The sequence below is a fragment of the Acanthopagrus latus genome, chromosome 10, assembly GCF_904848185.1.
Source record: "Acanthopagrus latus isolate v.2019 chromosome 10, fAcaLat1.1, whole genome shotgun sequence".
NCBI lineage: Eukaryota > Metazoa > Chordata > Actinopteri > Spariformes > Sparidae > Acanthopagrus > Acanthopagrus latus.
The window spans coordinates 14575592-14603405 of record NC_051048.1 but is presented as its reverse complement, the minus strand read 5'-3'; the positions used below and the strand labels follow the sequence as shown (position 1 = coordinate 14603405).

Genomic DNA, 27814 nt, shown 5'->3' with positions numbered 1-27814 from the left:
GTTAGCTCAAGTGCAACTCAAGTTTCCAGAAAAGGGTTCAGAAGAAATTCAAAGAAAATGAATTCTTTATATTTGGACGGTTTTATGAGTTTTCTTACAAGAACCACATTAGCTGGTTCCCGCTACTTAAATTCTTTATGCTAAGCTAAGATGATCAACTCCTGTTAGCGACTCCGGTACTGAACATAATGCACAGACATATGGTTGGTAACAATCTTCTCATGTAGAACATCTTTAACAGCTTAACATTGTGTAAATCTATATTGAACCTCACAGTAAGGAAAGAAAAAAGGTGAAAATTAGAGCTGGACCAATATATTGGTCAGCGGCATCAGCATGTTGTCCAATATGCGCCAGTATAAAAACATTTCCTTTCCCTTTAATCTAAAATTAGTCTCATCAGTACTAGCCTAGAAAAGCCTGCAGCTGAATTCTGTCCAAACTTGCATGTGAGCAAATCTCTAACCGGCTCCTCAACCAAAGGTGAGCCTAGGATCTCCAAATTCTGCTGGCCTGTCTTTTCCAAAATAAAGAATAAAGTCAACAGGGAGACAATGTAGCCAGGCAGCTGGCTAAGCTGCATGCTAAGTCAGGCTAGCAAACTCCCCTCAGCCTTATCACCTGCTGACACTCAGTCAGAGCCAGCAGCAATGCAGCTGAGCTCTACCCCAGGTGACCCCCATGCACTCCCCGAACGGTCACCCCAGGCATCCCTCAGATATGCCAGTCAGCATGCAGTCGCTAGAGATACAGCCATGTTTATGGATGGGTTACTTCATGACGACGCACTTTCTGCTACGCTTGGCATTTGATGTTACACCTCCTGCTGAATAAAAGTACTTAGCATGTGCATAAATTTGCTCTCCGTGGTGCCACTGATAAAAAGTTGTGAGCAAGTTGAGTAATTAAATAAAATTTGAAAGCAGATGCTTGATGGTTAATTCATCAGAGTCTAGGACTAAACTCCCTTTTATGTGTGCTGTACATTTTAACGTATTCATTTTCTAATTCTGAAGATCTCACTATAGTATCCGTGAAGTTGCCCAAGTTCCCCGTTTTTCTTTACAGCATAGAGCTGTTTCAGTCCCTCTCCTGAAGATCTCTTAAGTCAATCAGGCAACCCTCCTGGAACATCTTTGGCCTTGCTTTCACATGTCAAGCTATAAATATTCAGCCATTTCAACATCTTGGGCCAAGAAGCGATAAAAAATAGTGAGGAAATCCAAGCATTCTCACACAAACTGTATAAACATACTTGCTGTGAAAACATCCCATCCCTCACGCCTCCTTTACATCATGTGTAGCTCAGCTGAGTGGAGTGTGGTGAGGTAGCACAATATCAACATGTTTCAATGTCCCAGCATGTCCACTTAGCATCATGTGACCAATCCCATGTATAGGGCACGTGACAACAACCAAGTCATCACCATGACAGCTGAACACCATTTATAAATTAAGGCTGTGTGATGTGCTTGAAAGCTCTGAAAAAAGTTCCGATTATTTTGTCAAACTAACATTCCCATGATCAAAAATAAACCTTTATGCTCAAATTGCCACCATTTTGCAGCGGATTAAAGTGACAGTTCACTCACAAAAGATAAAAAATCACATTTGTTCATTCTTTCTTTCGCAGTGATATTTATCCTTCTAAATTGTTTTGGTGTGAGCGGAAGAGTTTTAGAGATATCGGCTGCGGAGATGTCTGCCTTCTCTCCAGCATAATGTAACTAGATGGCACTCGGCTTGCAGGGTCTTTCCAGAAATCATGACCTAATTACACAAGATAATCCACACACGTGAGCAGTTTAATGTAGGAATAGTTTTCTTTCTACCGAACTGCAGCCACCAACCATCAAGGAAGAAGAAGAAAATGTGCACATACTCGAGAGGCTCGTGCCTGAGGCAACACGGAATGTAAACATCGACAGCGTTTTCGACGGATCGAATCTTAGTCATCAAACCTGTGTCCCATAAGCAGATGTACGCAACACTTCTATGCAGTCATATGGTTTGAGGTTGTAGTTTGGCACAAAGAAAATAGTTTCTACATGAACGTGCTCACAATAAGGTTTGCTGAAACAGGGTCGTAATTTCTGGTACAGGACATGGCTGTTGATTTTTTCAGATTTTTTTTTATCTCTTAAACTCTGTATCTCACAAGAACATAATCCAGATGGATTAAGAGGACTACAGGTAAGATAAAAAATATCTGTTTTTGATTTTGGGGTGAACTGCCCCTTTAAGAATCAAATATTTTGGATCATAACTTTAATCTTGTCATGACATGAAGAAGTGACAAACCAATGACAGATTAGCTTTCCAAACAGTGGATGAAATAACGTTCCTTAATGAATAATTACAGTAGTGAGCATGTTCTATAGGTGCTGAATGGGATGTATACTATGAGTCTGACACACATTGTACATGTGCTACTCGTTTATGCATTTACTTTTCAGCTGAAATCTAGCGAGATAGCCTGTAGTTTGATTTAGCAACAGCCTTAATGGTTAAATGTGTCTGAAGCTTGTCTAATGGACGTATAGTAAAATGCTAGCTTCAATACTTTTATATTGTCTTAAGACGACAATCTCCTTTCTTCTACAGTTTGTCTTGGCAGTGGCTCTTAATAATCATTAAGAGGCTATTAAGGCCTCGGTCAACAGGTCTCTCACTAGTGCTCCCACCCTTTGCTACAACCGGCTCCAGCTACAGTCTAGATAGCTGAGAGCAGCACATCTATTGGTGATATCTTAAGACACTGGTCGCATAGTTTTCAGCAGTCTGTGGCCAGGGCTGTACACAGGATTCTAAAAATACCGAGGTCCAAAATTCAAAATTTGCTATGTAGTAGAGGGAAATTTTCGTCCCTCCCCCCCTGAAGAAAAATATAAAAAAAATGTACTCCTTAAATGATGACTTCTGGCCTATCAGGCCTAAACCCAATCTACACAGGCTATTCAGGCAATTCATTACTCAACTCATATAGAATAGCAAAGTAGTCTGTATACAGAAGATTGAAGCATATAGTGGTAAAGTATAAAGGCCATCATGATAATTTGGCATAATGTAACTTTACAATTATACCTCTCTTTCTCTTTCTCTCACCTCCATCACTTTTCTTTCTCTTCCTTTCAGTCTCCTTTCTAGTACAAAAGTACAGTTTGCCTGATGTAGTCTTTTCATTTTGGTCAAGTGATAGGGTATTTACATGCTACCACAGTCTGCTAGAATTAAGGTATAAAGAAACCAAGTCTAGCTACTGAGCAGAGTTTATACAGATGATGCAATCCAAGAATGAAAAAGCACCAATGTTCCCATAACAATGCATTTTTACACCACTCATTTTAACAGTCAGTAAATGTGAGTTTGTTTTGGTAACTTTATTACCATACCTGTTTTAACTGATGCTGTTCTGACAATTGTCTTCTTCAAAAGTTAGTTAAGAGTTAATGAGTTAATAAGTACGTCTCTGCCTCTCCTTTGGCTAACACACTGACTTGAAGCCAGCTGAACTGACTGATTCAAAAATAAATATACTTGATCAAACCAGGGCTATCAACATACAGGCTGTCATATTTTTACTTTGAGTCCAATGTTACACCAGCCATGGTACTGACGTTTGGACCATCACAAAAATCTATGTAAACTGCGCCGGTGGATAGGCTAACTCGTCACATACATCCATTTTAATTTTCATAGTTTATAAATCCATGGTTGGGAGGAATGACTTAAAAATACCCTGGTGACTCTGTCCGTTTTGAAAACACCATTGTTATTAATATGTTATTGTTTTCCTCTCATGTACTTGCCTTTAGGCGGGTTCATGGTTGGTTTGCTTTTGCAGTGCCCCGCATCATCAGCTGATTGAATTGAATCTATGTGTGTAGGCTAATAAACCACCGTTATTCTGGTGCTGCTGGTCAGATGATAAAATTGGTTATTTTGGCGTAAAATGCAGAGGTCCGGACCTCTGTGACCTGCTGGGTACAGCCATGTCTGTGGCTTCAAAAAGCAATTATAAATGCTTTTATGAACTGATTATAATTCAAAACACTACTATTTTTTATCAGCTGCAGATAAGAAGTGACATAATTGACTTTTTATGTGGATGAGAATGTCATTGATTACTTAAATGCTACATTGATTTTTGTTTCAGCAAAATATTTTTATCATTAAAATTTTATCATTAAAAACCATGTATGGGATTCAGGCTGACCCTGTGGCTCAACAAGAATAAAATTAGCTCGCTCTTTCACAAAAAGCGGCACCATCTTCATGCTGTGTTGAATGAGACAGCGCAATCTCTGTACACATACACTGGCAAAATGCTGAAGTGCATGTGGCAGCTGAATTAAAGACTGGACTAGCAAACTGATAGGAAACATTAACCCTCACTGACATTCTTCACTGCTGAATTTCCATCTGTAGATAGGAATTTTATGGCGCTCCTTCTCTCTAACGACCAGCTAAACTGAATTATTGGCTCACTTATCGTCTAAACTACATATGTTAAATGATAATGCAGTGGCCTTAACAAAATACAGGTAGATGTTCAGTCCTTATCAGTTTTTAAATCCCCCCATTGCCTTCACTAATCATGTACAATGTACAAACACAAAATAGCTAAAATGTCTAAATTGCCCTCATGGTTTCCCCTGCTGAAAAGGGGAATAGTGGTGGTGGTGGTGATGATGGTGGTTTTGTGTGTGTGTGTGTGTGTGTGTTTGTGTGTGTGTGTGTGTGTGTGTGTGTGTGTGTGTGCGTGCGTGCAGTGGTAACAGAAGTGCAGTTCACCAGACACATGCAAACATCACACACCCAGCCACCAGGACGCTCAGACACACACACACACACACACACACACACACACAGGGGATGTTTTGAGTGCACTGCAGTGTGGGGCACTGGGGGCCCTGAATGAAAACATGCTGGTAGAGGGATGTATCAGATGCTTGTCCACTCATGGAAAAATAAAAAGACATGTTGATCCAAAATCTAACTGTGGCTTCTTCCTGAAAAAACGCCTGTGAGTTTCAGCCCAGCAAATGCTTAGCTTGGCACTTTCCCCAACAGTTCTAACCAAGGCCCCTGCACAGTTTTATGGCATGTGGTGATGCGTATAGCTGTTTTTGGGTCTATGAAGGCTTTGTACAGATAAACAACAGTGGAAGAATGACAGCAGGACTGAATCAACCTTTAAAGGCTGTTACTGACAGCAGGATTTTCACTGTAGCCGCGGCAATGTTAATAATAATAATAATTGTTGATATGTTGAAGGGATATTACAGAGTGCAGTAGAGTTCTGCAGCTCAAGGATGAAAATGTATGACTATTAATGCAATCAAAGTTCATATATAACATAACAGTTATTATCGAGAGCTGACAGGGAAAAGAACGGAATTGAGCATTTCTAATTGCACTCGGTAATCGATTTGTCAGGGCTTCCCCACAACAAGCAAACTGCTGCAGGAGATTGAGTTGTGTTGTCTTTTCAATAAAAATCCAGTAAAGCTAGCAGATGTTTGATGCCTCAAACTATGTGCTGGGACCCTATTTGTACTGTTGCTGACGTTTGGTGCTGTTCTGAGCATTATTTGTGGCTATGAGTGGCTTTTTGATGGCGGTTTCTTGGCTGGAGGCATAGACTGCAGTGTATTGTTATCGTGTTGTCTTTTCTGAGGTTGCTAAAACTACATAACCTAGCGCTCAGAAAACTTGATCGAGGGGGGTTCTTACTCTGTGTCACGGTGTGTTAGACCATGGATTAAATTTACGCCGGAATATCCCTTTAATTACAGAAAACTTAAAGCAGCACTAATAAATATCTTTACTTGAACTATGGATCAATCTGCTGTGTGCAACTTGAAAGAGGTTTATAATAGTGATGAATCAACAGATTTATTGCTGTTCTCCTCAAGTGTACTGAGCATTGTAATGTCTTGCAGCTCAATGTTTTGGTTTCATGGCCTGTAACACAGGTCACTTCAGGCACGACAACTCCAGCATGGCATGAAAAAGCTTGTTTTTCGGGCAACAGCTTTGTGCCCGTGTGAAGTGTGTGCCATGGCGAGTGCAAAATGGGTCAATCATATGTAGACAATGGAAAAACATGCCAAGGTATAATGCACGACATGTGCCCCTTTTTCATAGGAAAGCCCTAAGCGTTGAACGCCAAGGATTTTAACCACTGATACTAAATCTGTGTTCACCAGTGAAGGTGGAAATAAACTAATTTGATTAAAAACATAAAAACAGCCGCAGCCTGACAACTAAATACTCACAGCTAGAAAACAGAAATGTTTCCTTTAAAGATCATTTTTTACTCAAAACATTGCAGGAGCCACCCATTTTAAAACGCAGATCTGTCTGCTCTAACAGAAAACTCACGCAACCCATTTTCACTTGAGCTTTAAAAGGATACGGCGTTTGCTGCAGTACTGTATGGTTTGCACAGTGGTAAAACTCTGAAACTACCATAGATAACTGTGATATACTGAAACACCAGTCTGCTAAAAACAGAAAATGACTGAGTGCACAAGGTGTGAAAATTCCCCAGACTCTCCCGATATATAGACACAATAGCAAGAGAAGCAGGCTCCTCTCTTCTTTGACCTGTATTTACTTTTGGTGGAATTCCAGTTATGGCCTCTGGCTTCGACCCAAGTGCCCAACCATGCACTTTCTTCAGTGATCCTGTTTAATCAGCATCTTCCTAACAGGCCAAAGTGCTCCACTGGTCATTAGCTACAACTGCTACTTTTGGCTCTTGGTTTTTGATGACTTCACACCTTAATCCATCACTGTAACAGTTGGCCCTAATGCTCAAAAGTAATCATCTTTTTAATGTATTCTTTAATTTGTTAACGTGCTGGTGTTCAGTTTATTCACCTAAAGTTTTGGTGAGGTGAGGAAAGATGGCATCATATCATCATAAAAGGAGTTGGGTTTTTTGTTTTGTTGTTTTCTGGATGAATTCCCTTTTTGTCTGATCTCCGTCTCTACATTTCTGGTCATGAACACATCTTTTGCCCAACTGCTCTATGGTCAACTTGAGGTTACAGTTGGAAATAGGGCCTTCCACCTCCTCTTTGTCATTGCAAGGCACTGATACAAAATGGCAGCTCTAGAAAGAAGAACTTGCACCATTAATTCTGAGGAACTGACACCATAATCTGAGGTTTACCATTGCTCCTTAGGCACATTTTGTACTGTCATCATTTGATTTCTAAAACTATATATTCGGGTGCATTTTTCATTATAATGACTTTATGCTGAGATGCTCTTGCACCTGTGCGTTAAACCTGTCAGCACTTTGCTTACCCCCTTCACCACTGTTCTCATCTGTAACCCCCCTCTTGCCTTCTACCACCACAACAGGATATTGCTCAGTGCTACAACAGGGTTATGGCTGTATAGAGACATGTAGGGGCAGGCCAGGGACAATGATGCAGAGGAGACTTTTTAAAAAAGCAAGAGGCAGGAGGAGGCATGAGAGTGATATGATCTTCCCGCACACAGAGAGAGGGATTGTGCTTGGCTTTGGCCTGCCTCATATACAAACACTATATTAACATAACTTTCTTTTGCACTACAGGAGACAGTTTTCCTGTGGAGATGGGTGGAACAGAGTTTGAGCAAATGCTGAAGGGAATGGGGAGTGGAATGGTTGATATTCAATGAGCAAAACTCTCTTCGAAATGTGATAAAAATGGGACTGCTGAAATGATTCTTGGAGAAATGTATCCTTCGGATTTGCTGAACAGGGATCCTTTGCTTTGAATAAACCCTGAATCAAGGGACTGAACCATGGTCATATTCTCAGAAGCTACAGTACTGAATGATTTGCAGTGTTAGTTAAACAAGGAGTAGCCATGATCCCTTTCTATTTTGGTGCATTTTGGTGATCAAAATCTGCAGTAACAGACAGGGAGAGCCCAGGGAGGTTGAAAATCTTTTGGACCGCAACAGATACAACCACAGAGCTGACAGGGATTATGTGCTGCATCACAAGAATGATAATAACAGAGCAGAGGCTGTAAAATTCAGGTGGCTCTGTGTTTAGGTTAGCTAAAAGCACCGTTAAGAGCTGAGAAAGGCACTTGTTCTGCTTCAAAAGTGGGGACAGAAAGCCTTATCAGCAGAACATCTTGCTGCAGTGTAGCTTTAATGACAAGGTCCGATGCCTACGTGTCTGCCGCGAGGGCCTGAAACACTGACACAAAACTTTCCCGCTGCCCCCAGACAGCATCAAAGTCCAAAGTGTGAGTTGTGACATGCTGAGACAGAAAGCTTCCTCTTCAATTCCTGACCTTTGCTGGCAAAGCATGGCATTTTGTCCTGTCAACAACACATATGTACAGTCCTTTCAGCCTATGCAGCTTTAGCCTACCTTTGAGAGAGTCAAATGACTGGGCTTCCATCCAAAACGATGTGTAGTTGTACCGCTTATCTTATTTCCAATGCTTTGTCATGATCTTGAACTATAACTCTAGATAAGGCTGATATTTAACAAAGACAATGACTTGGACTGAACAAAGTGTAGGAGAGAAGCACAAACAGAGAGATAATTACATTTTCCAGACTAATGGGATGTTTTGCTTAATAATTCAACCTAAGCACAGATATTACTAGGGGTGTCCCGATCAGGTTTTTTCTTACCCCATCTGAGTCCTTCAATATTTTGTAAATGCCGATACCAAGTCCGATTGGATACTTAGCCTTAACTAATATTTTCCTGGATACAGCTGCATTAAGAAAAAAGGTACCTGCATCCAAGCTGTTCCTTAATATTTTTTTTTTATTTTGTTGAAACAAAAAAATATATACTTTCTTATGGCTCTTTCTTATTCTGCATATGCTATTGCAACATTGGCCTACCACCTTCCTTGCGTTAGCAGGTGAGTCTATGATGCTGCACTGTGACAACAGTCCCTCGTGTACAGCCAGCTGAAGCGTGTGCGTGATAAAGCCCATGCTTTAGTACCTCCATATCATCCATTGCATTTTCTATCGCCTCTCAAAATGGTCGTATTTCCTATGTTACATGTCTCTGTTGGACTGCTTTCGCTTTTTAATTTATTTAGTAAGTTATTATATAATAAGTTATTTCTAAACTGCATACATTTTATCTTTTTATTTTACAGGACAGAGTACACTACACGCACGTCTGCGTTCTGCCATAAATTGTGCTCTGATGTATATTCATTTCTGAATTGCCGATCCCCGATCAGTTGAAAAATGCCCATATTGGCCTGATCCTGCAGATTGGATCAGGACATCCCGAGATATTACAGTATGTTGAGAGAGATTAAAAGGTCGCCTTTGTTCTAGCTATAGCCTTGTAAACACTAAGAGAGGCCTTTAGCAGTTTTACAGGAGTACACTATGTTCCATTACTGCCATGGGGCATTTTGGCGCACAGAGGGCCCAGCAAATATGTCTGAAACCATTATTTTCATCAATCCAACACTGACAGACTGGGGCTACACTGGGTTTGAGTGATGGATGACTTGCACTGCAGGCTTGAAGGACTTACTGTTGTTGGACTTGAGATCCCGATGGATAACGGGGACGATGGCCTCGCTGTGTAGGTACAACATCCCTCTGGCGATCTGCACAGCCCAGTTGACCAAGACATGCGGCGGAATGCGACGCCCCGCTAGTGCCCGGCTAAGTGGCCCACCAGAGGCGTACTCCATGATGAGACACAGGTTGGGTTCCTGCAGGCAGACGCCTTTCAGGGCAATGATGTTTGGGTGAGTGAGCATGGCAAACAAACGCGCCTCTTGCCTGACATTCTGTGCTGTCACGCTGATGTCCTCATCCGGGTCTTGCCGGGCAGCCTTCACAGCCACCAGCCCACCTCTCCATGTGCCACGATACACCTTTCCAAAGCCCCCGACCCCGATGACCTCCTCCAGACTCAGCTCCCGGAAATCCACCGGCTTGGGTTCGAACTCCCCCACCACAGTCGGGCCGAGCTCGGCCACCACGCCACTGCCCGGAAGCTTCCCATATCCATTTGGTTTGAAGGAGCCATAATTGGATGGGAAGATGCCCACCTTGTTGTTGACCTTCCCCGCCCACCAGCCCTCGTCCCCTGATATTTCAGAGTCCAGAGACAGGACTTCCACCAGGTCGCCTTTACGCAGGGTGAGCTCGTCTTTACAGGATGCCTCATAGTCGAATAAGGCCGTCCACACAGGGTTGGTGAAATTCCCTTTTTGTGATTGTTCCAAATTTTTCCAGTTGGACAGTGGGCCGCGACTGAATATGTTCTTCAGCGGCTCCATGGAGCCTCAAGCTGATGTTTGGACTGGATCAGATTTTGCACCCCAAGGGTTTGAAAATAAAGTACAAAGGAGTACTTTATTGCGCCTCGCTCCCTTTCCTGTCTTTCTTGTTGGTTCATCAGGGACCAGTGAAATGTGTTCAAATGCTTGACCAACAGGTGGGCTTCAGGGGAGGATTCAAAGATAACTGAATGGCAAGCGTTTTTCATTCGCCTTGACATTAAATCCAAAGCTCGCCATTTGAAAATGCACAACAAGCCCAGAGATTTGCTGCCGTTTTATCGATTGCTTCGTAGCTCAGAAAAGCAGCACCATCTCCATGGAATTTCTTTCTGTTCAAGTGATGTGGTTCCCCAAAAACATGGTTAGAGCAAAAGATCATTTCACCCCCTTGTATTTAAGAGGCTCTTGTATCATCTCATGGCTGGCTCTTCTCTTCCCTAATGCACACTTGCCACCTGTTGTGTTCTATTTTTTTTGTTTTTAAAAAAAGCTGTGAGGACAAAAAATAAATAGATCCAAAAGCTTGTTGGAAAACACTTCCAAGAGTTTCACAACGCAGCAATTCCAAATTGAGGTCCCAACCACATTTAGCTGTCCGTTTTGAGTTTTTATGTATTTTTAGCCATTAAGTGCAGTGGCCACCACAAGCAGGAAGCGCTGAGAATGGGAGAAGAATAGCAGGAAAGGAGCATTCAGTCCAGCCAACCAGTGTTTTACGACAAGTTTCAGGGCTGACCAGTTCGCATTATTAAGCCCAAATCTCTAATAACCGCGTCTGACCGCAACTTTGCGGCGCCCCCGCAGGAAATCCCGCATACCTCTGCGTGAGAGTATCCATACTTACGGACTAAACAGAAGCATGCGACGTGCTGGGGTTTTATCCCAACATATAAACTTGGTAACGGCCAACTTGGTAACAGGAAGAGCTATCCAAACCTGTCTGACTTTCCTCTCCAGAGAGAAACACGCAGTGCAAACAAATCCCGTTAGTTCCTAATCGGAGCCGAGCGCCTGGCCTTGTCCGGCTCGGTGCTCTGGTTGTTAAAGTCGGTATCCAAACAGCGCAAAAACTCCATCAGGACTACTGCTCATACTCCTCTTCCTCGGTCAGCGTTGACTCGTCAGGACCTCGAACCACTTCTACGTCCGTGCTTACAGTCAGTGGAGAGGGTGGGGTTTCAAAACTTTTTCTCTTCCAACAGGAAAAGAGTCAGATGACAGGCCACGGTCAACACCGAGAAAACACGGGGTTAATAATCCGGTTTCCCTGTCAAAATAAAATTCGAAACTACAAAACAAAAACGTTTCAATCAACGACAGAAGTGGTGGGAGTAAAACATAAATATTGTTTGTTGTAGTTTTAATCTGCGAGGAGAAAAACGTCTGTAAAAGTCTGCGTGACGAAAAAGAAATATTAGCTAACAGAACATTTCAATACATAAAAAATTAATACCATGTGGTAATCACTGAGGACAATACTGCACAAAGTGTTATTGATGCTTTCAAATGTTGCAAAATAACAAACGTAAAGTGACACTCTGCACAAATGGACTACATTTTTATTTTTTACTCTGATAAAGGATGTTCTTGATTTGATCGGACTTTTATTTTGAATTCACAGATTTCCCGTGTTTTCATCGCTAGTTTTCCCACTAACTTGACACTGCTGCTAGGACAAAGCCAGGGAGAGAGCGTGAAGTGCGCAGAAATATACGCAAACAACAATGTAGGGAAAGTGTTTGCCTTCAAATTAAAACAATACAAGTTGTAGCTCATATCTATTATGGGAGGAAAAACACTGATTTCACTTCAGACTCAGAATCAGAATTCCTTTACTGTCCCACAGACGATGACATTTTCTGCCACAGAAGCAGAAGGACAGTAATATTACAAAAAAAAACAAAAACAATAATAGTAAAAACTAAACAATATATTAACATATATAAACATATACATATAAACATAATATTGTACACATATTGTTATTCACAACATTATGACACTTGATCAAGTGGCACAATTTAATCTATCTTTTATTCTTGGAAGGCAGTCTTGAAGTTCTATTTGATAATTATATCTTACTTGACTTTGGTGGCACAGGTGAGGCCCCCCCCCCCAAAAAAAGCCTAAGATGCTTTAAATTTCACGTCTAGCAATCTGGTGTTTTCAGTATGTAGAAGCTTAATGTACGTTTCAGTAGTGTTATTTTTGAGTCTATGTATTCTGTACATATGATATATAGTTATGTGAAGTACATGCCATCTGCTCTGCTGCCATAGATTGTTTCTTGCTCCCATCTGCCACTCCATCAACACAGTAAAGTGTCTTCCTGTTGAATCAGTTGAGATATGCTTTGATGACATTCAGTTTTCAAGGACAGAAGATCATTAAAACTTGTCCCCATAGTCACAGAAAAGAGGACAGATTGTGGCTGAAGGATTCTGTGAGGAGAAATTTGTGCAAGGTTTTCCTTTTGTCAGGTAATACTTTGAACAAAAAACAAAAAAAAAAAAAAACAACAACAGACCTTTAAAGATTTACAACACATTTGAAAGCTGGTTTGAATGGCTGGTTTCATTTTCTTTATGCAGTTTGATGGGCTACTTTCCCGACCAAGGTAGAAGAGCTGTTAGTAAAATTCCACTGAAGGAGAGTCATGGATTTACTGTTGTACAGTTCTACTTGAGATAAAGTCGAATGTAGCTCATTTAAAAGTTTTATTCCAGGGAGAATACTCTCACTTTCAGCTTCATCTTCTTAGTGTATAACCACTCAAGTGCAGCAGAGTAGCTCAGCAGAGTAGTCCTCCTAATAAAAATATGTAGGGATTTTCTTAACGCAGCTACTACTCAATTGACTGGTTTTATACTGACCACTTTCTGTTGCATTAACATAGATGTAGCATGGTAAACACAATACTGGACTGCTTATAGTGGTACAGGGAGGTTGGGTGGTCTGGTTATAGTGGGACAGAAAGTTGAGTGGACTGGTTAAAGTTGGACAGAAAGTCAAGTGGACTGGTTATAGTGGGACAGAGAGGCTGAGATGACTGGTTGGAAAGAGAGGTTGAGTGGATTGGTTATATTAGAACATCAATGTTGAATGGACTGGTTATAGTGGGTATACAGTGGTTTATAGAGGTCGTTATGACTATGACAATAATGGTAAACCTTTGGATGTTAGCATGCTGATGTTAGCATTTAGCTCAAAGCGTAGCCTGCAGTCTCACAGAGCTAACTGCATATCCCACATATCATCCAACACCAGAGGCAGAGACATTATGCTCGAAAAGTATTCAAAAATAGCATTTCAGAGTAATGAGTTAGATCAAAGTGTCAGCAAGGCAAAAACCCACATTGCATTTTAAACATGCACATTTTAAGTAGCCATTGTATGAAAGGCTCTTACTCTTGAAAACGTTTTAGGGAACTCCTATTGGATGCTGTTTTCCTGTGTTTCAAAAAGAGCTCTGTAAAGTCAGCGGCTTCATGGGAGGGGATGGGAATCAGAGGGCCACCTTTGGCCCTGCTGGCTGCTGTGTGGAAACAGTGTGCTTCCTTCTGTTAGTCCTTTGAAGACTTCCCCTCCCTCCTTCCCAGCCCCACGGCTGCCGTTTGTTTGGACACCAACCTCCTAAAGTCAACCACCTACATCCCCCCCTCCTACCTTTTCCCTCTTCCACACACACACACACGCAAGCAGCTTACCCCACCCTCCTCACAGTCCGCTGAGTCAACGCTTGTGCAGGAAGGATGCAGTTGTTTTTGCGGCCCCGGCTCAGGGCTGCTTGGTCTATAGGGTGGGGGGTTAAAGAGGCGGCTGCATTTACACGACAAAATGGACTGTTCAAAAAATAAAGAAGGCAGGAGGAAAAGGAAAGGGGCTGGACACTCAGGGCCAAGTGCGCTGGCTACTCAGTGTAGTGTGTGTATGTGTGTGAATGTCTGTGATGGTAACAATCACTCTCTGTGAACACCTTTCCACAAGCCTGTACTGTCTTGTACTTATCTGATTCAAATACCAGGAGGAGGCTGCAATGTTGAGGATAAATACCACCCTTTGTCTTTCAGGTTAGTATGAGTCACTGACATGGGAATCAACGTGTGATGCATCATGGGAATTTCTTGTTTCTATATTGCAAAATTGAAAAAGTAAAGAAATCAAAAAGTACAAGGAGGAACAGCATCGAGTCAGGACTACAAAAGATGTGTTCAAAGCCTGTAAAATCGAAAAAATTAAGGGGGAAGCATTTTAAGATATTTTGCTTAAGGATGCCACAAGACTCCGATTTTTTCCCTTCTAGATGGTAAACAAAAAACTGTCTAAAGGTGAAAGCCAGCGCTGATCTGCTTGATGTCAACAAAATCCCAGGCTCTTCTCTGATAGGGAAAACACAACAAACCAAAACAAATAGTTGCTTTTTTTTTAATTGAAATATGAACTTTATTTCACCCATACAAAATAAAAAGAATGTTAAAAGTTTACAATACAGTGTCAACTTCAAATGTCTAATTGGAAACATTTCATACTGAGACTGACACATAAATGGAAGCCCCATCTCTGCTTTCAATGGATACATTTAAAACAAGCTAAAAAGAGGGGGGAAAATGTCAAAGATAAAGAGGTTAAAGTTACTCAAAGTTGGAGGGGTGGCCAGAACAGAAATTAGAAAGGACAAGGAGACATATAACTTTAAAAACAAAGTTATGGTCCAAGAGTCACAGTATACTTTTGATGGGTCATTCAGGGGAATTTAATGGCCTTATAAAATAATGTACAAGGTCCATTTGCCAGAGCAACTTACCTCTGACAGCGCCAAAAACAGCGAACAAAATGTAAATCATTAACTTGCTGATGTGGTTGAATTCAGGGCTGTGGTCGTTGAGTTTTACAGTTCTCTTGATAAAAACATGAATTAAAAATACAAACTAATCCAAAAACTCTGTGGGTAGTTAACCTATAGTAAAATTACACATGCCTTCGTGTCTATGTTACAGCCTGACAACTGAACTGACAAGCAAGTTGTGGCAAAGCCAGGAAGTAGGGCTTACATCTTTAAAGCAGTATTTCATAGCCTATCGATAACATAGTAATACAGCACATCATGGGTGATACAATGACCTCCTTTGCCTTTCGACAAGTGCTGTTCTCCTTCCAAATTCTCTACAAACTGTTGCCCTGAACTCATCTCCACTAGTTGCCTTTCTATGTGCATCAAAGGCTTTAATAAGACTTTAACTACCACTTATAGATTTTCTTCAGCCAACCTGAGGGTTTGAGTGACTGATTTGCTCACTTCATAATGTCTACTACAAAGGACTGAGGAAGAAAGAAAAGTGCCAAAAGAAAAAGCAAGGCAACACAAACCACACCTATCCTGTCTGTAGGGGCTCATGGCAAAAACAGTGGCAACTGCCATTAACAGACTGCCTTTAACAGTCAAAATAGAACGACTGACTTTTTAAAAAACATCCTCTTTGGAGTCTCCTCTACAATAAAGTAAAACCTTCTTTTTTAAAAAAAAAAAAAAAAAAAAAAAAAGAAAGAAAGAAAAAAACAAAAGAAAAATTAAAACACATAATATACAACCAGGTTCCTGTCTCCTGCAGCAGCTGGTGAGGGCTTTTCTGTCAGCGGGCTGTGATGAGTCTTCCCCTCCTCCTCGCAGCTGCCGCAAGAACAACTTAAGAAATCAAAATTAATGTTGGTAGAGTGTGTGTGTGTGTGTGTGTGTGTGTGTGTGTGTGTGTGTGTGAGTGTGTGTGTGTGTGTGTGTGAGTGGTGGTGGAGGTGCTTGGCGGGAGCTAAGAGTCATAGTCTTCGTCGTCATCGTCATCGTCCTGGTTTTTGTGCAGCGGCGGGGCTGGGGGAGGTGGTGCGGCACTCATCATGGAGGGGTGGGGAGCGAAGGCCATGCCACCCTGGGGCTGTGCTGGAGCCATGCTGCCCATTGAGACCATGTTGCCCATGTGCATGTACGGCGGGGGTGCATTTGAGCTGTAGGGGTACAAGCAAAAGTGTTAGGAGTCACGTGCAATCATAAAATCTTCTACAGTACTATTCAAACTAGGGACATGAAACAGTATTCATTATTCAACTTGCAGAGTAATTGCTTTTATGTATGTATGTATGTATGTATGTATGTATGTATGTATGTATGTATGTATGTATGTATGTATGTATGTCTCACACACGCACACACACACGTGTAGGTAAGAAGAAAGAAGAAAAAAGTAGAGACAGATAAAAGCCAATTTCTCAACCACTCATTTGAAAGTAGTGTTAGCACATGCCATTGAGAGGAACAGCCAAGAAAGACTCTGCATCATGTTGACTGAGTATCTTGAGCTGTAGCACAAGGTACCATTGAGGCAAACAACAACTGCAAAAGTGGAGAAGATGTACGAGGAAACCCAAGTAAAATTAAGGGCTGATTCGCAAAGGGGCCACAAGGTAGCCATTACTGCTGACAATGGTGTTTAAGATGTGTCGCCCTAACCCTAACACTTAACTGCATTTTTTCCTGGGTGATTATTTCAGATCCTTTTCTTGCATCCTTCTTTTTGCAAGTATTAGATTTAATTTAATATGATTACTCAAAAATGTATATTACTTCAAATATACATAATCCATATAACTGCTGATATATCTTTTTAGTCAGTCTTTGCTACTTTAATAAGTATTCAGGCAGTGTGTCCCAAATTTCACTGCATACTACTAATACATGGTGTGAATTATATACTTACCACCATAGTCAATCTAGATATTTGATGATGTTATAATAACAGTAAATGTCTGCAAGTCACACTGATATTACAGAATATCACTGCGACTTAAACAAATAGGCATAAAGATGTATTTCCATAACAGAGTTATTTTAGGGGTGTTCACAAAGCTGTTTTTAGCTTGTACAATGGAACTGGGAACCAGAATTTTCTGTAGTGGTAAAACAGTGCCCTCTCCCTATTTTTTGGCTATAAAGTAATCCACCATATTTTCTCCTATCTGAGAAGATGGCTAAAATTTAAATCATAACTATAAAAGTGGGCTTCCAGGACCCTATTTAGAATCCCACAACTTCATGAAAATGTGGTATTGTGTGCTGTGAAAGAGACTACTGAAAATTTAAAATTACACATACTTTCTTTTACAAATGAAAAGTGAAAATGATCAACAATAAAAAGCACTGTTCCACAGCTTAAGACACACATAGCTGTATGGAGCATGTTTATCGATTTGATGATAAATGCTTAAACATCTAAAAAGTAGCACAAGAACTAGAGTCATTATCTTGTGATTGTAACTTTTGGCCACAGTGGTTACTGCTCAACAGAAGTAACATGGTCTCACTTAAACATTAGATATTGATTCCTGTCAATTGTTACAGCCCTGTTGCATTTCTCAAATGGATTGTATCTGTGTACTTTAAGTACATTTACTTGTTCTAATGCAGCCAAAAGGCACTGACAATATCAAGGCACATAGATAACATCTAAGTGACTCAGGCACATACTCACGGGGCCAACATGAAATATAAATGTTACATTGCTTATTCATGTTAAAATACTTTTGTAGGAGTTGATGTTTATTTCAAAATGCCATCTTCTGAAAGGTCTGTTTTCATTTTGTAATGGGATTTTTTTCTAAGCAACGGTTTTATTTCACAATTTAACTTTTCATGACTCACTTTGCAACTATCCAACTCTGTAACTGCTGCTTAAAATAAACATATTGCATAGACTCAGAAACAAATTGCTCCCTTGTTTACTTGGCTTAATGAGGCTGCACATGTTACTACCCTCCTACTATCTAACTAGCTGGCTAACTAGCTATTTGTGAGCTTGGTTAATTACTATGCATTATGCGAGTAAAGAGTGCTAACTGTAGCAGCTAACAACTGGGTAATTTTGAATTACTTCAGGATCCGCGTGATTCTAAAAGATGTTCCTCAGAGAACGACAGATAATTCACTATGACATCCAGTAATAATCAAAGCTCACAGGATGGCCTTGCTAGTTGGCCAGCTAAGGTGGGTGACATGATCAGCTTGTTAACCAATAAGTTGCTCTGGAGTATAAGTAAAAAAATGCGACATGAAGAGGAAAAAAGCATATAGTTGCACCTGACTGTAAGTCACATTTATTTAGAAATTTATTTCATAAAATCCTAGACCAAGAAAAGACATTTAATCTGGAAAGGCAAGTTATTCAACTACACAATAGCAAACAGAACAGCAGGTTTAATAGATGTTCTTAGGTGTCCTGTGTGCCAATGTAACACATTAACAGTTATCTCTCCCTCTCCCTCTCTCAATAAATAAATGAATGAATGAAGGAATGAAGGAATGAAACAGATACAGAGTAGATAAAATGTCCATACCTGGGGAACCTGGATGCTGCCTGCAGATTTGTGCTTGACTGAGAGCCGTCCTCCTCATCTCCATCTGTCTCGCTGTCCTCAGAATCATCCTGTTTCCATTGCAACAAGCACACCAGTGAGCCATCTTATCTCAATAATGTGCAAATCATTCAAAATACATAGAGTTTTACCTAAACTATATTTTGTAGAGAAATTACCATTGTGAAGAATTATTCAATTTATGCAAATTGATATCTATATTTTCTTCAGTAATAATAATGTCAGGTTTGTCTGTGTGCCAGATCAACTTGTCTCAATGTTGGAGAATTCCACAATCATAACCAGCTGGCAAATTGAAGCCAGTAAAGAAAGTAGCTAAGTACCTGTAGAGGCCACCTGTAAGTAATTCAAACAGTTTTAGTAACATGTCTAGTTGAAATTTCTCATGTTATGAAATATTTTCTGTGCTTTGTTTGCTTGGAAATAGATTTAACTTTGTCTGTACATACACTGCCCCAAAAAATTACCAATACATAATGTCCCATAGGTGTTCAATTGGATTTAGGTCAGGGGAATGATAGGGCTGGTCAATGGTGTCAATTCTTTCTCATCCGGGAACTGCCTACACACTCTGGCCACATGAGGCCAGGCATTGTCCTACACCTGGAGGGACCCAGGGCCCAGTGCACCAGTGTTAGGTCTGACAATCGTTCTGAAGATTTCATCCCGTTACCTAACAGCAGTCATAATTGGCTATGACATGGAGGTCAAAAGGAGCAGATTCTGGTCCTCTTGCTGACTGATGCTCTTCTACGGCCCTGTCCAGCTCTCTCCACCTCATGCTACCAGTAGTAACAAGGACACTAGCAGAACACAAAACTAGAGAAGTATCAGTCAGGAAAGATAAGGTAAGAGCAATTGTCTGTGGCCACTATATGTAAAACCATTCCTTTTAGGGGGCTGTTGGGCTTTAGCCTCTCCATTACATCTGTTGTCACTTTTATTTGCAGGTGGAATTGATTCACAATCACTTGGTCCTTTAAAGGACCCATATTATGAAAAACACATTTTCTCCAGTCTCTACATACATAAACTGGTCCTCCCTGAGCCTGCCAACTCCCAGAATGAGGAAAACAAGCGATTCCTGCATGGTCTCTGCAGCCCACCCACTGGTAAAACGGCACTCCCACAGGGTGTTCAGATTCAGCTCCTTTCATTACGTAACGAAAGGAGTCATTTAGAAAATCTCCCTTTGCGGAGATTTTCGAGAGGGGGGCGTTCATCCCCGAGGTGAAGTTCGGTGTGTCCAGCGGTAAGATAGCAGTGTTTTGCAATGCCGTTGGTCAGAGCTAGACATGCAAATTGCTCTGTTGTTGTTTGTAAAAATCAACCTAAGTGCCTATATTCCATCCCAGCTACAGAACAACAGAAGAGACAGTGGTTGCGTTTATTTTTTTAACAACAACATGCCAGATGCGGTTCATGAAAGTTTATGTGTGTGCTAACCACTTCACATCAGACTGCTTCAGTAAACAAGGGTCAGTACAAAGCTGGCTTTGCCTCTACACTGACCCTTGTAAAAGGATCAGTCCCAACCATACCAGACCCAGCAACTGCGCCTGAGCCACAGGTAAGTGTCGCCATGGATACTATTTACAGTTGCCTACGAGTATGGTGAAGTCAGTCTGAAACTGGCTAACTAGTTAGCTCCGCTTCAGTCCGCTATGCAATGGCATTTGAAACAAGTTTAATGTTAATAATATTATGAGAGAGCTTGGTTGCCACAGTAAAAAGTCTGGAAACATGAAGACTGGAGACAGAGATGATGTGGACAGTGTCCAAGAGTTTGGAGACCAGAAATGCGCCACTACACCAGACATTTTTAGTGTAGTGGCGCACCGTCATCCGGGGGGGTTATCATCAGGGATGGGGCGGGGAGAGACGCTCGTTATCGTTAGATGGGGGGTGTGACGCTCCTCGCCGTCAGCTGGGGGATGGACAGACGGGCAGATGCTCGCTCGTCACCCACTATAAAGCAGCTAACATTGAAAATGAGTATAGCCGCGCAGCACCGTTGTTCCACTGTCTGGGGAGAACCCTGGTCTGTATTTCTTCAGGAGCCTCTCCTTCTGGGTCAAATTGGTATGGCTGAACGAAAGCATCTCCGAGCCATGGTGATACTTAAATATACACCGTAACATTAGCGCATGCTACCGCTAGCATAAGAGGCGTCATCTTCCTGAGAGGTAGGTGTGGCAGGCAAGTAGGTGTTGACAGATGGAGTTCATTAGCATTTAAAGGTGCAGGTCACTTGAGTGACTTTTAGAAAGCTGAAATTCAGAACCACGGATGGGTTTGGGGCAATGCATATCAAATACAGTGTTGTTAGACCTCTTACATCAATTTCACACAGCTGTCAAACAGTACAATATGGGACCTTTAAATGGACAGATTGATATCCCTGAAGTTGAACTGACATGGTGTTACACTGTGATGAAGTGTTCCCTTAACTTTTTTGAACAATGTATAATCATTCCTAAGCTAAGATATTATTTACAACTAATAATTGTGAAGTGCTACAGGAATGAATCCTAAAACATGGAAAAATAACTTTGCATTTTGCCCCTTCTGCTTCCTTCATCTTGAAGTCAACAGGTTTTGGTTAAATGCCTGAAATAAGGTCTGTGGTGAAGACGGGCTTAAGAGACGTTTTCTTCTACCCACAAAATAAGGCAGTAGATACCCCACATTAAAGTTATAACGCATACGTTTCTCAAAAAAAGGTTGCTAACAAGAGGCTAAAGGAAACTCCAGACGTTGACAGAGACATTAAACGTTATCACGATTGATTGATTTATGATAAAGTATGTACAGTATAATGTAGGGTTAGGGTTAGGAAGGTTAGTGGTGGAGACATTTAAGATTATCGGGCTGAAAAACACCTGTGTTTAAACTTGTGTTTGCCACGGAGCGTACTGTCTGCAATAATACAAATTCCAATGGAAAAACCCTTTAGGCTTTTTGTTGAGGGAACCATGGCGATGCCAACTTCTGAATTAGCCTTCTAGAGTATACCATCACTGCATTGCTTTTTAAATCCATGGCTGTATAGCTGGCAATGACTTTATGAAGGTAACACAATGAGTGAGTGTGCTTGGGTTTAGAAGTACAAAAAAACAAGACACTGCAGAGAGCCAGTGAGTAAAAGTTATGATTCAGCACTTGTGTGGATAATAGCAAACAGCCAAATAAATGTTTTGAGTGCGGAATAGATTTTTGTATGCATAAATTATTCCTTGTGTGGCATTAATTTCTCTTCAAAATATAATCCATGTGCCAGTAAAAAATATTTTTTGGAACTCAAAATGTTCTATTTCCTGCCAAGTAATGAGGCACAATTATCACTTTTTACAACTGACACCTATTAGCCTCTGCTGGCAAATTAACTCTCACCTCTTGCTCGGATTCTGTGCCAGATAACTTCTTGTCTTTGCCTTTGGAGCCAGCTCCTCCATTCTTGCGTCCTGACCCTGGTTTTCGACCCCTAGGAAGAAAACAAAAAACAATATATCATTATGTCAAAAGTACTTGCCTAATCAGCTTTGGGGAAAGTACAATTTGGAGAGTCATACAAAAATCATACAAGATTCAACAGAAGCTCTTTGATTAGTACAAATAACTGGTTTATTTGTAGTCTGGTCTGAAAGCTATTAACACACGCAAACGTGTGATTACACACATTTTGCCATGAAAAATCAATTTGATTCATAAATACAACTCTCTAATAATTACACTCCATTTGTTTTTGCACTGTGGCAGGAAACGTAATTATTACAATTAGAGTTACAACAGATTTATTTTTGTAGAAATTAAGACAGGTGGGTAAAATGTTTGTCCAAAAGACAAATACAAGCACACTGAGTTTAAATGATTTGTGATAATCATGATTGATAATGTGACTGATACTGTGGGTGGAAATTACATTTAGCCATTTATATTAATTTATATAAAAAGATGCTGTGGATTCAAGTGCCTCGTTCCCATAGCCTAGACAACGTGTTTAAATATTAGAAGCTTACAAACACTTTAAATTGAATCACAATCGAATCGGCCAACTCTCTAGTTAAAAGTCTCCTGAGTCATTTAATTTGTGTGTAATTTTCTACCACACGCTCTGCCTCAATTTAGCTGCAGCTGCAGTGTTTGATTTAACAGTCAATACTAATTTTTCTCCTCTACAGTCCTCAATAATTAGTTCTCACTCTCTGGAGCTGTACAAATGTGCCCTTTTTGTTTTTGTAATTTATCTATAGTCAAAAAACAAAATGGAAAACAGTGGTAAAATACAATTGCAAGGACGATAAACACGTTGCTTTTATAGTAAAAGCTTTTCCTGGAAATGGCAACAGTAACCCTCCCTCTCCACAGAATATGTAGTGCTGTCCTGAGGAGAGGACATTCAGACGTGGTATTATAATCTGTTCTAAATGATCCAATCTTTAGTGAACAGCTTTACGCCCGTTGGCTTACATCTGGCATTAGAAAGTGCCCCAGCATGCATGCGTGTGTGCGAACAAGTGACTGAGAGATACCTGCGTGGGACTTTTTCTCCTCCCCCCTCAGTGTGGTTCTCTTCCCCCTCGCCCTGCATATCTGGCACAGTTGCTACCAGGTCTTTTAAGAAATCAAACTGTTGCTCCAGCTCAATACACTGCTTTCTGTAGACACACATGCAAACAAAAGTTATATATACAAAGAGATACATGGGGATCATATTGATTTCAACAACATGCAGAATCTACATCACACAGTAAGATTTTCCTGGCAGCTGCATCTTACTCAGACAATATGCACAGGAAAATACAGGCGGCAGTAGAAAGTAGCAGATCAAATATAACTCATCAGACTACATCCAGAAGTCATTAAACATAAACTTTTGAAGTTCTTAATCAACAACATTCTGAATTAGACACATTCTGGCGCTTATGATCGAAGCTGCTAAGGAGTGAGACACCTCGCTTGTTTGTCATCTCTGTTGTAAGCAGCACATATATAATATCTGTTACTCCAGTCACTCTTTAAAACTCAGCAAAAATTGAACAATATTCAAGCACTGCTTGAACAGAGATGGTTTAAAAACTTTAACAAACAGCTTTAACTTCAACACACACCATAGCATTGCACCTAACAAGGGGCAAAAATTAACGTGTCCGTCTGAGTGTCATGTCTTCATCACAGCCAATCAGAGCTGGAGTTGACAACACCCATGACTATTGCAGTCAGGAGTCAGGAGTCAATGCCAGTTGTTCCCATTCACACTAGCCAGATGTCAGTGTATTTTTTATGCATTTCTGTTGTATGTTAGTGTATTTGTTTGTCCACTGTGAAAGAGTATAAGAATAACCAAATGCTGATAACCACCTTTGTAATGACCATTAATTCTGATAGGAGTTTTGGGTTTTGTTGAGCCAGCTCACGCAAAAAAATGGCCTGGCTGTGTGAAACTTGCTTCACAGTACACACCTCAGGTTTTTTATGAAGGCACACACAAACACAGTAACTTACAGATGTGATGTTGTCATCGTCTTTGCATTCCTAGACTGGGTGACTTGACAGGCCTTTGTAAGCAATGATTCCAAAAAAAGTTCCAAGGCTCTCGCTGACATCTTGGTTAAGGAAATTATGATGCAGCAGATCTGTGTCCTCTTACTTGAATAAAATACATTCACTTGCATGGTCTAGCTTATACTGCAACTGCACAGAGCCAATCATGTCCAAGTCAGACAACCAGTCCAAAACTCATACATTCAGTTTACAATTATTTTAAACTCAGATTCAGATCTTCATATATAAGAAATCTATAGCATCAAATGTGTTTGCTGAATGTGATGACAGCAAACCACAATGGTTTTGATAAATGTTATATTAACTGACTGCCATATCAAGTGATTGTTTCAAACCTAAGTCAGACCACTTGTTTGAGGTTTAATAAAGGGTGTATTCAAAAACTATACTGATGATCAAAACCTTGGAACTTTAAGTTAAGATATTTAGGTAGGAAGGATACAAATAATAACAGGTACTGCTGCGGCCACTTTGCCTATTTCTTCATCTGTCTGCATAATCTTCTTAATCCTTGCCTGTAACGAGAAAAGGTGAGTACAGTCAGTCAATGTGTGTGAATAAATTGACACTATAAAATTTGAATTTCTTTATCATAAATACACTTTAAGATGGCTTTCCGTCAATGACATTTCAAGGCAAGTTTATTAAATCTTACGACAATATAAACTATGCTTGAATCATTAGCATCATGACGACGTTCATAGCATGTATGTTTCAAATTATTAATTTCAGTCACGCTGATCAAACTTTCTTTGATCCCTGTTCACTTGCGAACGTCTTCGAGGTTTGTAAAATCTGCACCTATTTGCTCAGGTTTAAAACGTTCAGTTTTACTTAGCTTGTCTTGCTAAAAACAACGGTAATTGGTGGTGTCGCTAGCTAGCTTGCGCCGTAAGCTTTACGTTACCTTCGCAAACGGCGAGATACTATGTCAGCTATTTAAAATCAACTTTGTTGTTCATTTTTTTTTAGTGTAATTTACATTTTAGTGATACATGGTTTGCGTTTGCTAGGTGACTTGTTAGCTCACAGTGGGCAACAAAACAGGCCGAATCCCATTCAAGTGAGCTAAAAAACTTAGCTTTCCGTCGCACAGTTTGCTAACACTAGTTGGTCTTCACACCGGTTCAGCAAACTTTAGACTTACCGGGGGAAATCTTGCGTTGTATTTCTTCTTTTTGCTGGGCATAATAAAGTTACCTGGATGGCTGAGCTAAAATAATAGGCAATATCTTCAGGGGTGTTATTCTATATCATGTATAAATCACCTCCACCGCGCACACACTAGGTAGCAGTAGCTAACCGGCTAACCCGTTAGCACGCCGTCGTCACTCGTTCCCTGATGCCTGGCAGGTCAGCTTGGTTCCGCAGGGTCACAGCGCCGTCCCGTTGAAGCATGACAATGTCCCAAAACTTGTACTGACATACAATTGAAAAAAAAACCCAAACCCCTTGTTTTTAGATAATAATGGAAGACTTGCACTTGAGGTTTACACGAGAAATACAAAGAACACGGGTTATCGGCATATATGGGTCGTTAGATGCGTGATTAAATAAAGTTTCTCAATTTTCTGTGCTTAAATAATACACCTCGTGTGTTTTTTTTCCGCAATGACGCAGGTTCAACTCTTTATTTGTGCGCAGCATTCGTCGAAAGAACAAGTCATTTCCGTCGAACGTGATTCAGTCGATAGGCAAGGCAACATACAGTATTACAACTTTCAGACATTTGAATGTAGTCATATCGCTCTTTGACACACAGGGGCGTACTACCAGCGCCTGAGCTTGTGAGGAACAACGCTGGACAACAAAACGTCAACATTTACAGGCAGGTCAAGCGTTAATGTCCATAGTTTGCGAATAACGTGTGACCATTGCTATTTTGTACATGCTTCAACGATAGTTGCGTCTAACAGCTGGCTGTACACAATCTTTATGGAAATTCGTCAAGAAGACAAACATTTACAGCTGGTAACATGGCTAGCTAACGTCAGTTAGCTAGCGGCATTAACACTGGAGATGAGCGATACAAATGTTTGGACGTGTTACTAATTATGTGTGTGTAGTAACACGCCAGCGTGATACGATACACAACTGAAACAGATAGCAGCATGTTTTGGGAAAGAATCGTTGGGGGTATAACCGTTAGCATTTGAATTAGCGTTGCTAATGTAGCAGGCTAGCTAGCAGCGTTTACTACATGCACAAGCTGCCCACTTCTGCCTGGAGTTGGAACTGTCAAAACATAGTGGCTACACCTGTGGTTTACGCCTACATATCAAATTATTTTAATTCTTTCAACAGGACAAGCTTCAAGACTTGTTTAATAGCCTCAAGCTAACAGCATTATGGAGGAGGAAGAAGCCCCTGTAGATGGCGAGGTGGAGACCCCCTTTGCTGCAGAGACTTACGCTGCTGAGGCCATGGCTGCAGACATGGACCCCTGGATTGTGTTTGACTCGAGAAGAACTCCCAGATCCGAGTTTGATAGCTGGTTGGAAAGCAACAGGCCTTCACAAGTGTACAGATTTGGTGATGAAGAAGGTGGTGTTAGCCCTGTGGGATGGATCGCAGTGCTAGGCATGAACCACTGCCCCAGTGGTGGAGATGTTACGGGTCTCCAAGAAAGCTGGGAGAAACTTTTGGCTAGTGGCCGGCCTGCCACCTTCCAGACAGTGAAGGAGTTGGCACTGAACCATGGAGTGCTCTCAGGCAAGTGGCTCATGCACTTGGACTCTGGTTTCAAGCTGGACCATGCCTGGGAGTGTGTGGCCAGGGCAGCCCTGGATGGCAAGATCTCCCTTGTTAAAGTCAGTCCCCATAATCCCAAAGCAGAGGGCAAGCAGGTCATTTGTGCCTACAACCAGGACTTCACTGATGAGAGTGAGGTTATGAGGTTGGACTCTGTCATCCGTGCCACGGGGGTCAAGTGCCCTCTCTCCTACAAGCCGGATGTGTACACATACCTGGGAATCTACCGAAACAACCGCTGGAAGCTTTGTCCAACCATATATGAGAGCAAATTTGACCTGGAATGTGTGCCCAGGCGCTCCCACATTATCAACAAGGTCACCAATCTTGAAGTAACATAAGCTTGTCAGAGCAACAGGATGGTTTTGCAGATAATTGAAGAGGCACTTTGTGATCCAATGAGCTGGGTAGTGCAGCACAATTGACTAACCGAAATCATTTTGAAAGTCAGTTGAAGTTTGATCAAGTTCTTCCTTTTGGCAAAAAAGCACTAAATTTCCTTTAAGTCTTGTCATATGCTGTAATATTTTCAAAGTGACCTGAATTATTGTCACATTTTTTGTATTAAATTTATTGTTGATGTTCTGCTTGTGATACACTTGACACGCTGAGTTACAGGGTAGCTGAAGAAATCCTTGATTTGTATGCACATGCTCCGAAAAGAATAATTTTTTTTTTACGATAAACATTTGTCTCATTAGTTTGGCTGAATATTTTCTTGGTTTAAACTGAAACATGTAAAAGAAGTTGCCAAATTAAATCTACTTTTGAAGACCATCTCATTA

At 40.9% G+C, this 27814-nt stretch overlaps 3 protein-coding genes across 4 annotated transcripts in view; 1 reads left to right on the top strand and 2 right to left on the bottom strand.

Moving 5' to 3' along the window:
• The window catches only part of LOC119027115 (mitogen-activated protein kinase kinase kinase 11), a 55667-nt gene extending 44196 nt beyond the window's left edge, over positions 1-11471 (bottom strand). The window contains exon 1 of the mRNA XM_037112001.1: positions 9536-11471. Coding sequence (XP_036967896.1) covers positions 9536-10292 — 757 coding nt within the window. The 5' untranslated portion in view covers positions 10293-11471. The remainder of the gene's footprint in view (positions 1-9535) is intronic.
• A 3233-nt stretch (positions 11472-14704) lies between these two features.
• drap1 (DR1-associated protein 1 (negative cofactor 2 alpha)) lies at positions 14705-25612 on the bottom strand. The gene is made up of 7 exons (XM_037112285.1): positions 25426-25612; positions 24721-24793; positions 24219-24312; positions 23246-23371; positions 22107-22197; positions 18675-18763; positions 14705-16292 (listed from the first exon to the last, which is right to left on the bottom strand). The coding sequence occupies exons 1-7, from the start codon at positions 25465-25467 to the stop codon at positions 16100-16102; spliced, it is 708 nt and encodes a 235-aa protein (XP_036968180.1). The 5' UTR covers positions 25468-25612; the 3' UTR covers positions 14705-16099.
• Positions 24706-27806, top strand: c10h11orf68 (chromosome 10 C11orf68 homolog). 2 transcript variants are annotated; one of them, XM_037112284.1, is made up of 2 exons: positions 24706-24808; positions 26583-27806. In XM_037112284.1, the coding sequence occupies exon 2, from the start codon at positions 26627-26629 to the stop codon at positions 27368-27370; it is 744 nt and encodes a 247-aa protein (XP_036968179.1). In that variant the 5' UTR covers positions 24706-24808; positions 26583-26626; the 3' UTR covers positions 27371-27806. The 2 variants fall into 2 exon arrangements, with proteins under 2 accessions (XP_036968179.1, XP_036968178.1); XM_037112283.1 differs by lacking the exon at positions 24706-24808 and adding an exon at positions 25946-26106.
• The last annotated feature ends 8 nt before the right edge of the window (positions 27807-27814 follow it).

Excerpts from the sequence above, each read along its gene's own strand:
- c10h11orf68 (XM_037112284.1), top strand. The coding sequence starts at position 26,627 with ATGGAGGAGGAAGAAGCCCCTGTAGATGGCGAGGTGGAGACCCCCTTT.
- drap1 (XM_037112285.1), bottom strand. The coding sequence starts at position 25,467 with ATGCCCAGCAAAAAGAAGAAATACAACGCAAGATTTCCCCCG. Across the intron at positions 23,372-24,218 it reads ACGATGACAACATCACATCT|AAAGCAGTGTATTGAGCTGG; the intron begins GTAAGTTACTGT and ends GTGTGTCTACAG. Across the intron at positions 18,764-22,106 it reads GCACAGAATCCGAGCAAGAG|GATGATTCTGAGGACAGCGA; the intron begins GTGAGAGTTAAT and ends CAATGGAAACAG.